General features: G+C 44.8%; 1 protein-coding gene across 1 annotated transcript in view; it reads left to right on the forward strand.

Moving 5' to 3' along the window:
* Positions 1-19,077, forward strand: part of LOC142566014 (mitogen-activated protein kinase kinase kinase 13-like) — a 673,242-nt gene that overhangs the window by 24,405 nt on the left and 629,760 nt on the right. Inside the window, exon 2 of the mRNA XM_075676704.1 lies at positions 5,306-5,440. Coding sequence (XP_075532819.1) covers positions 5,306-5,440 — 135 coding nt within the window. The remainder of the gene's footprint in view (positions 1-5,305; positions 5,441-19,077) is intronic.

The raw sequence follows: 19,077 nt of genomic DNA on the forward strand, positions 1-19,077 counted from the left end.
TATTGTAAAGCTAAATCACTACAAGACTAAAGAAAACATTCTTGCTTGCGGCCGCCAACTGAAAGGAACTGACTATGCTATCAGAGAAGATTTCGCCCCCTCTACTCGCCACGCGCGCTCCAAATTAATCCAGTTCATACGCCCTCAAAAATGTGCCTTTAAACTTTCCGTTGACAAACTTCACGTAGGCAATAAGTCATATTTTTATGATACTGCAACCGATGCTGTCCTAGAATGCGCAAAACCCCCTGCATTACTACCTTACGCACATCAGTCGCGTGATAAGGCTGATACGTACAGCGAATGACACAGACTAAACAACAAAGGTCGTTCAAGCAACCGTTCATCTTTGTCAGTAAATGTAAACATTGGTTTCACGAACATCAGAAGTGTAATTCCGAAACGTGAGCAGCTACATGGTTTTATCACAGACATCGACGCAGACCTAATTCTTCTCACCGAGACATGGCTGACTGACAACATCAAAGATTGTGAAATTTTCCCCTTAAATCAGAATTTCACGCTATACCGTCATGACCGCAAGGAAAGGAGAGGAGGCGGCGTCCTTATAGCAGTGAACAACAACCTATCGTCCTCACTCATCTGCCATGATTCCAATTTAGAACTAACATGGGTATGTGTACATAATTCCTCGATTAAATCAGTATACGGCATTTGCTATAGACCACCAGACAGTCATCCGCTTTTTTGTGATCACCTTCGCAGTTCCCTTACAAACATAAAAGATAAATTCCCCGATGCGCCTATTTTTCTTTTCGGTGATTTTAACTACCCTCACATCAATTGGGCCCTCCTTTCAGTAACTAATCAGTCGCCATTGAATGAATCCAAACAATTCCTAGACTTGGCACTACACTTCAACCTCCATCAAACAATAACCAACCCCTATCAAGTGTGACAATACTGCCCGGAATTAGCGACCACAACCTTCTTCGTGTATCCCTTTCTATACCACTAAAAAGAAGATCACCTACGAAGAAATTAATCACCGACTATAATAGAGGAAACTTTCAACTAATCAATCATGAACTCACTCGCGTTTATGATCACTTCGAAAAGTCCTACGCTACCCGTTCTATGAATGCGAATTGGGAACTCTATAAAAACACGTTGCTGAGCTTAAAAAACAAATATATCCCTACAATCATTATTAAGTCTGACTCAAATAACCCATGGTTTAACAAACACTTAAAATCACTACTTAACCAAAAAAAACGCCTCTACAGAACCGCCAAAAGTAAAAATAGTCCTGAAGCATGGGAGCGACATCGCCTCAGTGAGACTGAATATATTAAAGCAATAAATGAGGCCAATGACAAATTCTTCTCTGTTGACCTGATTACAATGCTTCGCTCAAACCCAAACAAATTCTGGCGTGTCATCTCCACGAAACAACAAACTAACGAAATAAATCTCGTTGACTCAGATGATGAATTAATAAGCCCTAATAATTCTGCAGCAGCCCTAAATCAATTCTTCACGTCAGTATTTCACGTCCCTAATCCCTGCACTATGGAACCTTTACCAAGCTTCTCGGCAAAAACAATGCCTAAAGTGCAAATAAACCCGGATGGCATATCTAATCTAATTCGCTCTCTTAAAATATCATCCTCGGCTGGCTGCGACGAGATAAACACCAAATTACTTAAAGGTACTATAACTCTTTCTACAAAATTTTTGTACCTTATATTTAATCAATCTTTAAACACAGGAAACGTTCCCGACGATTGGAAAAAAGCGAAGGTAATCCCCATTTTTAAAGCAGGAAGGCGCGATAACCCTACTAATTATCGTCCGATCTCTCTAACCAGTGTCCCATCTAAGCTCCTTGAGCACATTATAGCATCTAACTTAATGGATTACCTAGAATCAATCAATTTTTTTTTACCCCTTACAACACGGTTTTCGTAAATGTTTGTCTTGCAAAACTCAACTTGCCGAATTTACCCACGACCTACTACTACACATGGACGATCACCTCCAAATAGATGCAATTTTTCTAGATTTTTCTAAGGCCTTTGACCGCATGTCTCATAACCATCTCCTTGCAAAATTATCCTCCCTCGGTATCCGCCCCGAGATTATCAAATGGATTGAAAATTTTTAACGAGACGCGTTCAGTTTACGTATGCTAACAATTTTCAGTCAACCCTTACCAGTGTAACTTCCGGGGTTCCCCAAGGCGCAGGTTTATCTCCTCTATTGTTTTTGATTTACATAAATGACCTTCCCACTAACATATCAACGAAGCTGCGGCTTTTTGCAGACGATTGCGTTCTTTATAACCCCCTTCATACATCTAACGACACAATCGCCCTACAACACGACCTTGACACTATCGCTTCTTGGTGCGAAAAATGGCACATGCCTCTTAACCTCACTAAATGCAAGGTAATATCCTTCACGCGCAAACACACCACCGTACACCACACTTATCGCATTAACTCTGTTCCTATTGACCACACGTGTACTTACAAATATCTAGGAGTTCATATGACGCCATCACTTTCATGGGTGAAACATATTCAAACAATTCGCTGCGAAGCTTCACGCACACTAGGGTATTTACGACGTAACTTAAAATCCGCATCGTCTGAAATAAAAAAACTAGCATATTTAACGTATGTGCGACCCAAACTTGAGTACGCATCATCCATCTGGCATCCCTCACAAGCTTATCTCGCCGATGACTTAGAAGCCATACAAAACCGCGCTGCTCGCTTCATTACGTCACAATATTCAAGACGTATCAGCGTAACCACCTTAAAACAAACTTTGTCTCTTCCACTGCTTGCTTCACGGCGCGTAACTTCTCGTCTTTGCCTTCTTCACACTTTCTTTTACTTCACCCATTCAGGACACGCCCTCTTAAAACGCCCGTTCAGAACATCATCCCGCTTATCTCACACTCACCCCCTGGCGGCGATAAAGTGCCGGACGACGGCGATGAGCAGCTCATTTTTCCACCATGCCATAACACTTTGGAACGCACTCCCGGATGACATTGTCTCGTGCAGCGACCGCAAAACATTTCGCGAAAAACTAAACGATTTTGATAATGCCAACATAACCACATGAACACCACATCTATTTATTTATTGCCTTGTTGGTACTGTGTATATGTTCCGTTTTCTTCTTTTTTGATATTTTCTTTTTTGTACCTATTACAACCAATGTGCACTTTATTATGTAACTTTCTTATGAAGCTGTTCGACTTTGATGCACGCCCCCCCTTATGTAATGCCTTCGGGCCCTTAAGGTTGAATAAATGAAAATAAATGAAATGAAACAAGAAGGGATGTTCAGACCAGAATGACTGGACTATCAACTGAGCTTTATTAGAAACGGCATAGTCCCAGCAAGGCCAGCAGAGCATGCGCAACAACAGCATCACTAATCACAGCATTGAAAAGACAAGATATCACATCTATCGTGACCGACCTAAAAAAGCAAATTCTTTTTCAAGTAAGCGCACTGATGTACTAATGCAGTCATCACTTAATAACCTGATATAGTATGCTTCCAGGATTTTCTCGCTCTTCTTTTCCCTGGCCTCTACCAAGAATCGTTACATTGCTGAACAATGGGTAACAGCCATATTCATTGCAATGGCGAGGCAAGTTTGCACCATCATTGGACCCCAGGGAAGAGTGGGGCTCACGCAGCCGGTCATTAATACATCGACCGGTTTGGCCTATGTAAACTCTCTCGCATGTGAGAGGGAACTTATACACCACCCGTGCGACACATGCCGTGAAGCAGTTTTCGTGCTGCATTGTGCAAACTTGGTTCCTTGCCCTGCCTCGAGAAATGCGCGAGCACAGACCCGAAAGCTTGCAAGGAGCAGAAAGCACTAAACTTACTCTGTGCTTGGCCGCAGCCTTTTTGATGTTGTGGCTCACTTTATGCACAACAACATGACTTCGAGTTTCCTATGTTCAGTTGCCCCAGCATCTGCCAGATTCGTACATTATTTCTTAAGCGTCTGAAACAGCGATTCAGCCGCTATCAAAAGGGGCTGAGGGAACTCTGTGACTTCCAAACATTGGAATTGTACGTCAAAGCTACTTTTTATGGCGTGGTGACAGCTTTTTTTGAGTGCATTGCGGAAACAATTCATTGCAATCCCTCTTTTAACAATCTTTGAGAGTGCAGAACTGAATGGTAACAGGCTTTCTTGCTTCTAGGTGAAAACATCTAACATAAATGGCTGTCGTCAAAGAATGTTAGTTGCAGTTCTAGGAACATAATAGACTGATTGCTAGGAAGTTCATAAGTGAAATTAAGGGTGCGTGCAGAAGCTTTAATAGCAGTCAAAACATTGTCTGCTGCTTCGGGCAGAGTGTGGTTAGGTAAAAGCTCTAAAGGTACTAAAAGTATTATTAGGTTCCTAGAACTGCAACTGACATTCTTTGACGACGGCCATTTATGCTGGATGTTTTCACCTAGAAGCAAGAAAGCTCTGTTACCATTCAGTTCTGCACACTCAAAGATTGTTAAAAGAGGAACTGCAATAAATTGTTTCCATAATGCACTAAAAAAAAGCTTTTACCACGCCATAAGAACTAGCTTTAACATACAATGCCAACGTTTGGAAGACACAGGGTTCCCTCAGCCCCTTTTGAAAACAGTGGCTGAATCGCTGTTTCAGACACTTAAGAAATAATGTACGAATCTGGCAGATGTTGGGGCAACTGAACATAGGAAACTCGAAGTCATGCCGTATGTGCATCAAGTGAGCCACAACATCAAAAAGGTTGCGGCCAAGCACAGAGTAAGTTTAGTGCTTTCTGCTCCTTGCAAGCTTTCAGGTCAGCGCTCGCACATTTCTCGAGGCAAGGCAAAGAACCAAGTTTGCACAACGCAGCACGAAAACCGTTTCACGGCATGTGTCGTATGGGTGGTGTATAAGTTCCCTCTCACATGCGAGAGAGTTTACATAGGCCAAACCGGTCGATGTATTAATAACTGGCTGCATGAGCACCACTCCTCCCTGGGGTCCGATGACGGTGCAACTTGCCTCACCATTGCAATGAATGTGGCTGTTACCCATTGTTCAACAATGTAACGAATGCCGTTTCTAATAAAGCTCAGTTGATAGTCCAGTCATTGTGATGTGAACATCTTGTCTTTTGTGCCTGTTTTTTTTCCCCTTTAACTATGCACTAACTGGCCCGAATGTCAATCCTTGAAAGTGATTACTTACAGTTGTGACAGAACAGTCAATGAGAAAGGCGCAACAACAGCCAGCAGCAGTGAAAGCTCTATTGGGCACCCACTGCAGACAATGCCTGGAGCAACTAGCCGGGGCTGACAGCATGTCTGGTGGTGTGGCTGCTGACACTGAGCCCAGCACAGAGCTGCATAACCTGCCACCGGTCCTTGCCACCAGCATCGACCGAGAGGATCTCGGGGCCAGGTATGTCATGCTAAATGAGTTGCTCTTTGTGAAGCACAAGAATGTAGTCGAGCATAGTTATTATTCATTGTTACCTTGGGGGCAACACAACCATATTAAGACGTCTGTCACTACTTTGTCTGACCATATGACAACCTCCACATTTCAAGCTCATTGTAAAAATAGACTTCAAACTTTATTTGCAGAAACTTGAAAGAAAATGTGCATGTAACAGCGAGACCAACGCCAAAATTAGGTGTACCTTTTTGGACATTTAGGAAGCAGCTTTGCTTTCGGGGCCAGTAACAAATATTGCTTGAGTATTACTTACAGTGAAAACAGATCAAACACGGACGGGACGAGGCTTCAAATGCTTGACCAGGCATTTTTTCCACGCCAATGACAAGCCTCACTAGTCCAGGTCTTTTTTCACTAAATGCCAGTGACCGGTCTCTTGTTCAGGCATTTCCTTTTGTCTGCTGGCCACCACAGACAAGTGAAAGTAGCCTAATCATTTTGGTGGGGATGATGCACTAATAGATAGTGCCAATTTCACAAAACAATATTTTGTGAGCGCAGTCAGTGGAAACGCACTGGAAGTCTGGCTCTCCTGGGTTTTTCAAATGTTGGCACAGTGTTAGGCAGCTGCAGTAATGACTACTGCCTTTTTCAATGCTGGAATTGCGCTGTTTTTGGCTGTTGTTGTCATCCCAGTAAATGATTAGATGGGGACAGCTCTAGTGAGTCTTGTTTGGAGCTTGGCACGTGTAAGGGCTTCAGGCACCCTCTCTTGCATGTGGATACAAATGTTTTGCTGCCTCTGTCATTTCTTTTCCTCACAGCGCTATGAATGATGCATTGCATGGAGGACAAAGGCATGCTTCAAGCCTCGTGTAGGCTCTTTCTGTGGCCATGCCTATCTGGAACTGAAAAATGTGAACTGTGCGACATTAGCAGAAAGCAGAAAATAATAAATGAGCAGTGAGAATTCCAATAACAAAAGCTGTTGGCGATGAAGCAGTCATAAAAAAATTGAGGAAACATTGGTGGCATTATGGAAAAAAAGTTTGCATAGAAACCCTGATGTAACAACGTAATGAAAATTGTACAAATTTTTTTGATTTAGTGATTTCAGCTCCATTGCACAGTATGTATTGTTTACTGTAAGTTAGTGAAGTAAATTAAAAGAAGTTCTACTGCATCATTTGCACATTCCTTTTTATGAGTAAAGAAATAATTATGGGAAACAGACGTGCAAACATTGCTGGCCAGAAGCGGTTGCTGAGCAGAATGCTTGTGTTGCATTCCTTTTAGTTCTCCGAAGGAGTACAGTGTGTAGCTTTGTTACCCAGAAGGGCTTCCCTGTAGCATCTAGGTTGACAGTGAGGAATCACCTGCGTCATGCTGTCCAGACATTGTGTTAAATGTCTATATGCTGCTGGAGCACACGAAGAGTCAAGTGGGAAGCACCACTGGAGGCCACTACACACCTTGGCCAGGTTGTACCAAAGTTCCGCCCTGTCAGTGCGGCTGTTTCTGTTCATGCCATCATGCACCACCTACAACGTCCTACACTCTGCTCTATGCAATTGACCAATTGATGTGCTCCTCACCACACACAACAATGGACTTGCTCGTTTAGGCGACCGCCAATCACAGAACAAACTCCGGCTGAACCTCAAGAAGACCTGATGATGGACACAAATCAGAACACAAACAACGTTAGCGGTGCCAACCTGCTTGAGCTAGCTCGTGAACCTATAGCAGCCTGAAGCACCGACCTGGCATCGCAGTCACCTGGCTGGCGCACTGCAGCTGGCGTGCTCTGCAACCATCAGATGTGAGACTGCCTGAAGGTGTTCCATACAGTCGTCAGCTATATGGCTGCGAGAACATTTTTCGGTGCTAACGCCGTTAACTAAAAGTTAAATTATGAGGTTTTCCATGCCAAAAGCACGATCTGATTATGAAGCAACTAACGTCGTTGTCCTAATCACTGGGAAGAGGCCCAAATGTAAATGCGAGAGCTTCAAACGAGGTGTGCTTCGCTTGCAAGGAACACACTAGCAGCACACACATTGTATTTCAGTCCAAGGACATTCGGTTCAAAGATGTTTGAGGCGCCATGGGCCAGGTTGCAAATTTGTTACCACTTTTGTCGAATACTGAAAAGGGAGCATAAAGTAGTTGAAATAAATGAAGTCCCTTTAATAGAAAGCTGCAGTGCAAACTGTGAGTTACTGCATTGCAAATGCACTTGAATCGTGCTAGCAGAGGTCTCGCCACAAATGTTGAGGCCGCAGGGCGGCAGTGACTTTACATCACAAAGCCATAAATATAACATGTTCAACGCGGAAACACAAATGGAAAGGAGCGTATATGAACATGATTGTGCTGATCCAGACTGACGTGCTTGAAAGGAGTTGGACTAGAAGCCCGATTGGTTTGATAACATACCACATACTGTGGGCTGCAGTTACTAACGTGTGCATCAGCAATGCCAATAGGAGTATTCAGCACAATATCCATCATTCACGACATGAATGCTGAAGTGTTCCGCATTAGTCACATCCATGGGGTAACAGCACTGTTGTTATATGCAAAATCATTACCAATTGGATCATAGTTTCATATTAGTATACCTAGAGGGAAATCTGGCGCTGCAATCGTTCAACCATCATGGGAATGATGGGAAGTACAGGCTTCAGACTGGCATTCTATTGACTGGCGAACTAGTCTACAAGTATTTTTTTGGCAGTTTTGGTTTCGCTCCAAGCGCAATTGCTATAACCTGCAGTGGGACAGTGCAACGCAAAGCTCTCTGCCTTTGTTCTGTTGCACGAAGTGGCAATAGTGCGCAGGGCCAGCCACTGGGACAATGTTTGTGTCGCGGTGTGGCGTCGAAGCCCTGACGAGAAAGTGACGCCATCGTAAATTATGAAAGAACATGTTTTGAGCGTTTACTCGTACAAGGCCACTAGCATCCTAGCTAGCACTGCAGCAGATGTGCTTAAAAGTACTTGAAGCCGTTCAGCAATCGTGACAGCTGACGCAGCCTTTCGAAAGAGCGAGAGAGTTCGCATGTGCCTGTCGTCTGCGAGAAATGTATCGCGTTTGCAACGAGCAGGTGTCGTAGCAGACGACACTTGCAGCATTCGGCTCAAGGGCGCAAAACTTTCTCACAATACAACATTTTTATTTCCATAAATACTTGATGAGTATTTTTATATAAGTAAATGCACGGTTGCTATAGTTGTTGTAAAAATAAATAAATAATTATTCGCTGGCGTTAAATCGGGAACAGAATCGCACAAGTAGGCATACCCTTGTGTCTCCTGGTGACAAACCAGAGTAAACCATGCTTCCATCTCAAAGTCATTCAAAGTTTATGTAATGTGTTGTACATTATGTAACATATTGCAGAAATAAAATTAGATTTTACGCGATATTTGAGTATAGCTTTGTTTACTGCGCCGCAAGCAAATGCCACTAGTCTAAAAATTGAAGTCAATCCGAACCCTGTACTTCCCATCATTCCCATGTAGGTTGAGGCAACGCTCATGAGAACCCCCGTGGACACTAGCGCCACATTTCCCTCTAGGGTATTTATTTAGAAACTCTATGAATTGGATAAGACATGTTGCTACAGACCAGTTTGAAGCAAATCACGGTTCTAATTTAGTGGCATACCAACTAGTTTACGAGTGGAGGGGCAAGCCAGAACTCCTTCCCTCAATTTCCCTTGTGCATTCATAGCAAGGGTCTTGAATCTGGTAACTCGATGCTATAGGTAGCATACGAGGATTTATTAGCCACGTGTCTGTTCCTAAGGTCCTGTGTGATGTGATGTCATTGGGCAAAAAAAAGTATTTCATTTGCCCACCATGGCTCTAACACTCCCAGGTCTAGATCTAGTACACATAAATACCCAAGATGGTGGCTGGATCGATGGACATTGCCGTAGCACAATTGGTAGTGCTACGCAAGCGTAATGCGAAGGTTGTGTGTTTGGTTCCCACTGGTGACAAGTAATCTTTTTGTGCACTTTATTTTCCTCATTATTTTCTACATTTCAATTTCAGCCACAACTAATCAACCATTGTTTTCATTGGCTTCATTGCCTGTAGGCTTTATATGGTCTTGATTAACAAATATCGAGTCCCTCAATCTCCCTTGAGATGGTTGTAGAACAATATCATTAGTCAGACTGTTTCAGTCTCTGATAGCCCTAGGAAAAAAACGAATTTTCAGAACAATTATTGCGCGATTGAAAGGGTGCAATAGGGAGATAGGGACGTTGCCTTGTGGCATAAACTGAAGAGAAATAATAATTTGTTAGTCTATACTGTAGTGTTGGTTAGTTAATGGATATAAAAGTTTTAGACGAGAAACTCTATTTCTTTCACTTATGGGCGGTAGATTTGCTCTCGCTAGCAGTGTACTTACAGATGTTCGACCGTAACAATTATAAACGAAACTGGCAGCCTTTTTTGTATGTTTTCAATCTTGTTTATATTAGTCAACGTGAATGAATCCCAAATGATGACTGCGTAATCAAGTATTGGTAGTACTGTGGATTTGTATGCCAGCAAGCAAACACTAGGAGTGGAGCACTTGAGAGCTCGCCTTAGAAAGGAAAGTCTAGTGTTAGCACAGGCTACAACATAATCTATGTGTTTATTCCAGGAGAGATTATTAGTAATCCAGACCCCCAGATACTTGTAGTGCTGCATCTCACTGATAGATGTTTCGTTTAAATGATATTGGAACATAAGGGGCTCCTTTTTATGTGACATTTGCATAAATACGGTTTTCTCATAGTTTATAAGCATCTGCCAAGGGTCACACCAAGCGATTACGTTTTGAAATGTGGCATTTAACGTTATTTGCTCATTAGAGCTTTTTACCTCGGAATAATTAACACAGTCATCTGCGTGCAGTTTTATGTTAACAGGTATGTCACTGACAATGTCATATATATATATATATATATATATATATATAAAAGAAGCGGTGCATCAGGGTTTGCCCAAGGCTCAATATTGGGCCCTCTTTTATCCCTGCTGTATATTAACGATCTCCCCCTACACACCTCAGTTAAAATACGCCTTCTTGCAGATAATTGTTTTATAACATACAATTAAATCTCCTACTGATCATGTTGTCCATAACAATTATTTTGCTGACTTCTGTAACTGGTCCAAAGCATGACAAATGAATAACAACTTTTACAAAGCTGTCATGTCCTTTACATGACGCTCATCCCCTTCCTTCCTTGCTTATGCCTTTAACAATATTACATTAAATAGGGTCTTCAAATTCAAATATTTGGCTATCCTACTAACACATGATTTGTCATGGTTGAAACACATTGATGTCACCTGTAACAAGGCCCTTAAAAGACTAGGTTACTTACATCATACGCTGCGTCTTGCTCCTCAAGAAACTAAACTTCTTACATATAAAACCCTCATTCGCCCTATCCTAGAATATATCTGCGTTGTATGGAATCCATACAAACACTGTGATGTCAAAAAAACAATAAGTGCAAAAAAAGGCAGTGCGTTTTGTTTGTAGGAGGTATGACAAGGAATTTTCGCTGTCTAACTCTCTTCCCCTACTTGGTCTCACTCCTCTTGCAGAGAATCGCAAACTTGAATGCCTAAAATTCTTTCACACGTTAATCAATTCTCCTCGCCTCTCCTCTCTAGATAACTATTTGACTTTTTCCAAACCCTCATGTACGAGGAGTCATCATGCTCTAAATACCTCAACCTTTTTTGCCAACACTGATTCCTTTAAACACAGTTTTTTTCCATGAACAATTCAAGTCTGAAATTCATTACCGGGCAATATCCATTCACTACCACTGAAACAATTCATGCAAGCTTGTTATAAGTGTTTCTATGTTGTTCATCCCACTCCTGCAATAGCCTCATTGAGGCTGCAGTATGTATAAATAAATAAATAAATAAATAAATCACGAATTGCAAACTTTTTCAAAGCATTTATTTTTAAATATAACAAATTGCTGCCAGTTATTGAGGTAAGCTGAGATCCAATTAATTAACTGTGAGTTTTTAAGCATGTTCTATAGTTTGAAAATTAATTTTTTGTGTGACACCTTAACGAATACTTTCGAAAAATCCATACATATTGCATCTGTCATGAACAGTCTCTACTAATTGTGTACAAGTCGAATAACCTTTTCTGAATCTGTGTTGACACTCAGATAGTGCATTATGGGAAATTAAAAGTTCAGAAATATCGCAGCCCCAGCGAGAATGATGACCTACGCCGGCGTCGCACGCCGTCAAGGCCCCCCTTTGCGACTGCGCCAGGGCCCTGTAACGCCGCAATTCCGTCGTCCTCCGCCGCCGCCAGTGCGCCCACCCGTCGCCCAGAGCACCTACGCGAGGAATACTGACATTTGGCGAGCCCCCGACCACCGCCCGCTCTGCTATCACTGCGGAGAAGCCGGCCATGTGTACCGCCAATGCCCATACCGCGACATTGGACTCAGAGGGTTCGCTGTCAACGCACCGCATTCACAGCTTGGGGAGCGCCCACGTGACATCGCCGATTACCTAGCCGCCACGCAGTGGAACTCTCGACGACCGTCCCGTTCGCCGTCACCAGGCCGCTACCTGTCGCTGCAGCGCCGACCATACACCGGCCCAGCCCAGGGCCACTCTGCGAGCCCATATCCGGAAAACCAAAAGCAGCAACCGATGGAGGTGCGGTTGCTTTTTGTCGAACTGACGAAGATCCTCCGCCGCCGCCGAAGACGACGAAGAGACCATCTCGACGACATAATGACACGCCGCCATCCTGACAAAGTCAGGAAGCCAAGACTACACCGACGAAAGACGACTTGACGACGCGACGTTGCAGCTTCAGTTCAACACGACGCAGCGATGATCTGGCACCAAGGCCTAACTGCAACGCCAGACAAAGAACCACCGACCTCGACGTGCTCCTCGACGGCCACGCAGTTACCGCCTTAGTGGACACGGAGGCCGATTACTCCGTCATGAGTGGACACATCGCTGCCCAGTTGAAGAAGGTTAAGACTGCATGGGAGGGCCCTCAAATTCGGACCGCTGGAGGACACCTCATCACGCCGACTGGAATCTGCACGGCAAGAATAACCATTCATGACAGGACTTACCCAGCACCTCCACCAGATGTCACGTGGTGGTGACGTTGAAGAACACAGTAGCAATACTGTGAACGACAAGACTAACCTTTACTGGGTGAACCTGTGCCCACAAAACAGGCTACACTTACAGCACAACGATAGCGGCGAACACGGTCGGCGATCGTCGGAAATCTGATCAATGGGTCAAGCGCGTCGGCTTTTATGCATCAATCGTCGAATGTTCCAGACTAATCGTTGGGACCTGCGTGCCTTCCACAAAGTTCTACATCATTCGCGTCAGGCGATGAAACCAGATAACATAAGGTTTGGCGACAACAGACAGCGAATAGAAGCATTGATAACTTTCCAGAAACTTCGGATACATGCAGGCGCGTCCCGTGCTGTGCGATAACATTTGTTAGGTGGTGAAACGTGGTCGCTCGATAAAGATAAGTACACATGTCATTATGATTATGAATTACATGCTCAAGTAATTTACAAGCCGTTGAAATTAGTGATATTGGCCGATAATTATTGATTGCATCTTCCATTTTTTGTGTAACGGATTTACTCTAGCTGTCGTCCAGTCATTTGGTCCTTCATTCAACAATTTGGAAAACACAATGTGCAAGTATTTAAAAACCCATTCAACATATCTTTTCAGAAAGGTATTGAGTATTTCATCAGCCCCACGAGATTTTCTTGCATAAAGTTTCAAGAGCATATTGAAGACTCCCTGCTCATTTATGACAATGTCAGATATTGGTGGTAATGTTCACACAAAATTTGACGGAAAACTTATCGTCGTTAATAAAAAAGGACTGAAATTGTCTACTAAATGCATTCGGGATCCTTGTGCCATCAGAAAGCTGAACACCATCTATCATAAAAGCGTCTACATTGGCTGAAGTTGGGGAAATTGTTCGCCAAAATTTCTGTATTGGCAACAAAATTAGGCAACAAAATTCCAAAATATTTATCCTTGTCATGTACTACTTGCATTCCAAGTTGAAAAGACAAATCTGAAATTTTTTTCTCTATGCCCGTGAGGTTGACCACCAAACGTCGTTTTTTCTTTAATATTTTGAACTTTCTCTGCATTTGTATAGTAGATCGGCTTACCCAAACATTCACATGATTCTTTTTATGTATCAGTGGCGCATATCGATCAATGCATTCATGTGCAAGTTGTACAAGAGGCAGTATGGGTAAAAGCAGAGGAATTCAGGCTGGTACTTGCAAACAAATATGCAGCCTTAGAACACAGATGAAGATCACATAGAGGTAATGAAGGAAACAATAACTAGGCCGGCTTCAGAGGCAGCAATTGAAGTGGGAGGCAAGGCACCAAGGCAACCAGTAGGCAAACTCTCCCAAGTAACTAAGGGCCTGATAAAGAAACGACAAAGAATGAAAGTGTCCAACTCAAGAGAAAATAGAATTCACGGAACTGTCAAAACTGATCAACAAGGCGAAAATAAGTGATATTCGAAACTGCAACATGAGAAAGACTGAAGAAATTGTAAAAAATGGACGCAGCCTGAAATCAGTGAGAAGTAAACTTCGCATAGGACAAACCAAGATGTATGCACTGAAAGATAAGCAGGGTAATATCATCAGCAATCTCGAAGCCAGTAAACACAGCGGAAGAATTCTATACTGACCTGTACGGTACCCGGAGCAGTCAGGATACCTCAATTTGAAACAGTAATGAACAGGATACAGAAACTCCTCCTATAACTAGCGATGAGGTCAGAAGGGCCTTGCAAAACATGAAATGAGGAAGTGCGGTAGGAGAAGATGGAATAACAGCCAATTTAATCAAAGATAGAGGAGACATAATGCTTGGAAAACTGGCGGCTCTTCATACGAAGTGTCTATCGACTGCAAGGGTCTCAGAAAGCTGGAAGAATGCAAACATTATACTAATCCACAAAAAGGGAGTCGGTAAAGAATTGAAAAATTGTAGACGCATTAGCTTACTCCCAGTATTATATAAAATATTTACCAAAATAATCTCCAATAGAATAAGGGTAACACTGGACTTTAGTCAACCACGGGAACAGGCTGGTTTCAGGAAGGGCTACTCTACAATGGATCACACCCTTGTCATTATTCAGGTTATCGAGAAATCCACAGAGTACAATAAGCCTCTCTATACGGCTTTCATAGATTACGATAAGGCATCTGATCCAGTAGAGGTACCAGCAGTCATAGAGGAATTTCGTAATCAAGGAGTACAGACTGCTTACGTAAATACCTTGGAAAATATCTACAGAGGTTCCACAGCTACCTTAATTCTACACAAGAAAAGCAGGAAGATACCTACAAAGAAAGGGGTCAGACAGGGAGACACAACCTCTCCAATGCTATTCTCTGCATACTTGGAAGAAGTATTCAAGTTATTAAACAGGGAAGGCTTAGAAGTAAGGATCGACGGCGAATATCTCAGCAACCTTCGGTTTACCGATGACATTGTTCTATTCAGCAACAATGCAGACGAATTACAGCGAATGATTGAGGACCTTAACAGAGAGAGTGTGAGAGTGGGGTTGAAAATTAATATGCAGAATACAAATGATGAATAGCCGGGCAAGGGAGGAAGAGTTCAAGATCACAAGTCAGCCTCTAGAGTCTGCAAACGAGTACATTTACCTAGGTCAATTAATCACAGGGAACCCTGATCATGAGAAGGAAATTCATAGAAGCATAAAAATGGGTTGGATCGCATATGGTAGACATTGTCAGCTCCTGACTGGAAGCTTACCATTATCATTAAAAAGGAATGTGTACAATCAGTGCATTTTACCAGTGCTGACATATGGGGCAGAGACTTGGAGACTGATGACAAGAAGCTGGAGAACGAGTTAAGGACCGTGCAAAGAGCGATGGAACGAAGATTGCTAGGCATAACGTTAAGAGACAGAAAGAGAGCGGTTTGGATCAGAGAGGAAACGGGCATAGCCGATATTCTGATTGACATTAAGAGAAAAAAATGGAGCTGGGTAGGTCATGCAATGTGCTGGTTAGTTAACCGTTAGGCCATTACCATTAGGGTTACAGAATGGGTACCAAGAGAAGGGAAATGCAGTCGAGGACAGCAGAAGACAAGGGGGAGGGATGAAATTAGGAAATTCGTGGATGCCAGCAGGAATCGGTTGGCGCAGGACAGGGGTAATTGGAGATCGCAGGGAGAGGCCTTCATCCTGCAGTAGACATAAAACTGGCTGACGATGATGATGACAAGTTTCCTGAATGAAGCCCAATGATCGCTAAAATTAGCTGTACTGCTAGAGAAATTGTGCAGATGAAATGAAAGCATATCAATAATAGCTTCGTCATTGGCACATGAAAAGTTTAGAAAATGTGAATTTTGCTTATTTTTGGTAACATTGACATTATTGAGACTAAGGAAAATGGCCTGATGATGAGAAATTTCTTGAATAATCTGACACGTAATACTGACATACTAATACTGACGTAGCACTGACACGTAATACTTTCTTCCTGTACATTTCTTGTTTTGCGTACTCTGGCCAGTTGTCCCTTTTGTCTGTATTTGTAGCGCACACTGCTGCTGAATCTTCAGTGGATAGTTGGGTGATTCTTTCTATAGTGGAAATGGCTATTGTGCTGTCAGGACATCACAGCATTTGCAGTTGCTTGGGTCAGTTTGGTAGGTGCGGACATTGTGCTTGTTTCTTGTTTTCATAATGCATGGGTGTCGTTTCTGGCTGCCTCCATAGTGATGACTGTATTATTCGCTGTCTCAAAGTTTAGGTCGGCAATTTCCAGCAACTGGGTCTGGCATAGTTACATTGTTGATACCAGAGACAATTTGGTCACGAGAGGTAGAAAAGTTGCAGTTGTTTGTAAAGCCCAGACCACACGTACGCTTGCGGACGCGTGCAAGCTCGTGTTCATGCGCCCATGCATGCGCAGACGGTGCGGCATGACTCTTACGCGTCGAAACACGGCGTGATCTCGGGGAACAGCTCCTTTCTCGTACCGCGCGCTTGGGTTGCCTTGTGTCGGCGCGCCTGGCTGTGCAGCTATGGCACGGAACGTTCAACTCTCAGTGAAGTAGATTTATATCGTGCAAGAAAGTGCTTCTTCTTTCCTTCTTGCGTTGATCTAACAGCTATAAAAATATAAGAATTACGTTTTAGATATTGAAGCATTTTGATATACTGACACGTGTACTTAGCTTTTATCGGGCGACCACGTTTCGCCGCCTAAGAAATGTTGTCGCACAGCGCAGGACGCGCCTGCATGTAAAAGAAGTTTCTGGAATGTTATTGATGGTCCCGTCCACTGTCTTTCACCGCAACTTGTGTAATCTGATTGCATATATAGAACTTTGTGGAAGACATGCGGGTCCCAGTGGTTAATCTGGAACATTCAACGACTGATCTATAAAAGCCGAGGCGCTTGACCCGCTGATCAGATTTTCGCCGATCGCCGACCGTGTTCGCCGCTATTGTTGTGCTATAAGTGTAGCCTGTTTTTGTGGGCACAGGTTTGCCCAATAAAAGTTAGTTTTGTCTTTCACAGTGTTTGCTACTGTGTTCTTCAACGTCACCACTACGTGACATCTGGTGGAGGTGCTTGTGCGTTCATGTACCGAACGCCCCCGCAAAGCCGCAATCCAAGCCTGAAGACCAAGGACAAAACCAACATCGCCCAAGACCAGCGTGCTAGCCGCCGACTGCAAGGACTGCCCCCTGTGCACGGACTACTACCTGAGACGAGCAGGAAGATTGCCACCAAGTCCACCCCAATGGCAGCCCGATCGTCCCCCGTCGTGCTGCAGCAGCCCAGGGAGCCCCCGACGTTCCGCGGTTCAACATTCGAGGACCCGGAAACCTGGCTTGAGACGTATGAGAGGGTCGCTGCATTTAACAGCTGGAACAGCGATGACAAACTGCGACATGTCTTCTTCGTATTGGAAGATGCTGCCAGGACGTGGTTTCAGAAGAGAGAAGCCACCTTAACGACCTGGGTACTTTTCCGAAGCGGTTTCATGCAGACATTCACTAGCGTCGTACGCCGAGAACGAGCCCAAGCACTACTAGAAACCCAAGTGCAGCTGCCTAGTGAGACCACCGCGATTTTTACAGAAGAAATGAGCTGCCTATTCTGCCACACCGACCCGGAAATGTCCGAGGAAAAGAAAGTCCGGCTATTGATGCGTGGTGTAAAGGAGAATCTTTTTGCCGGTATGGTACGAAGCCCACCGAAGACTGTCGACGAGTTTCTTCGCGAGGCCACTACCATCGAGAAGACACTGGAAATGCGGAACTGGCAATTCAACCGCCGCACGAATTCGACAAGCTACGCCGGAGTTCAATCACTGGCCACCGTCGACCTGCGTGAGACTATCTGAGCGGTCGTGCTGGAGGAGCTACAGAAGCTGTTCCCGTCATCACAGCCTCAAGTGGCCTCCATTGCCGACGTCGTACGTGAGGAGTTCCAACAACAACTCGGTGTAGCCCCTGAATCACCGCAGCCTCAGTCGCAAGCGATGACATATGCTGCTGTAGCCCGCCGTCACGTTCCCCATCCGCGCCCACGGCAGGGCCCAGTGACGACACAGTTTCGTTGTCCACCAGCACCCCCGCCGCCAGCACGCCAACCCGTCACCCCACGCGGCATTCCAAGCAAGACCGACATTTGGCGCGCCCCCAACCACCGTCCGCTTTGCTATCACTGTGGAGAAGCCGGGCACCTCTACCGCCGATGCCCATACCAAGAGATGGGACTCCGAGGGTTCGCTGTTAACGCGCTGCGACCACAGATTGGCGAACGACCTCGCGATATCGCCGACTACCTCGCCGCCAGTCAGTGGAGCCCTCCACGACCGTCCCGTTCGCCGTCACCAGGCCGCTACCTGTCGCCGCAGCGCCGCCGAGCGGTCGTGCTGGAGGAGCTACAGAAGCTGTTCCCGTCATAACAGCCTCAAGTTGCCTCCATTGCCGACGTCGTATGTGAGGAGTCCCAACAACAACAACTCGGTCTAGCCCCTGAATCACCGCAGCCTCAGTCGCAAGCGATGACATGTGCCGCTGTAGCCCGCCGTCACGTTCCCCCTCCGCGCCCACGGCAGGGCCCAGTGACGACACAGTTTCGTCGTCCACCACCACCCCCGCCGCCAGCACGCCAACCCGTCACCCCACGCGGCATTCCAAGCAAGACCGACGTTTGGCGCGCCCCCGACCACCGTCCGCTTTGCTATCACTGTGGAGAAGCCGGGCACCTCTACCGCCGATGCCCATACCAAGAGATGGGGCTCCGAGGGTTCGCTGTTAATGCGCCGCGACAACAGATTGGCGAACGACCTCGCGATATCGCCGACTACCTCGCCGCCATTCAGTGGAGCCCTCCACGACCGTCCCGTTCGCCGTCACCAGGCCGCTACCTGTCGCCGCAGCGCCGACCATACACTGGTCCAGCACGGGGCCGCTTTGCGAGCCCATATCCGGGAAACTAAAAGCAGCAACCGAGGGAGGTGCGGTTG

The sequence above is a fragment of the Dermacentor variabilis genome, unplaced genomic scaffold (genome assembly GCF_050947875.1).
Source record: "Dermacentor variabilis isolate Ectoservices unplaced genomic scaffold, ASM5094787v1 scaffold_12, whole genome shotgun sequence".
NCBI lineage: Eukaryota > Metazoa > Arthropoda > Arachnida > Ixodida > Ixodidae > Dermacentor > Dermacentor variabilis.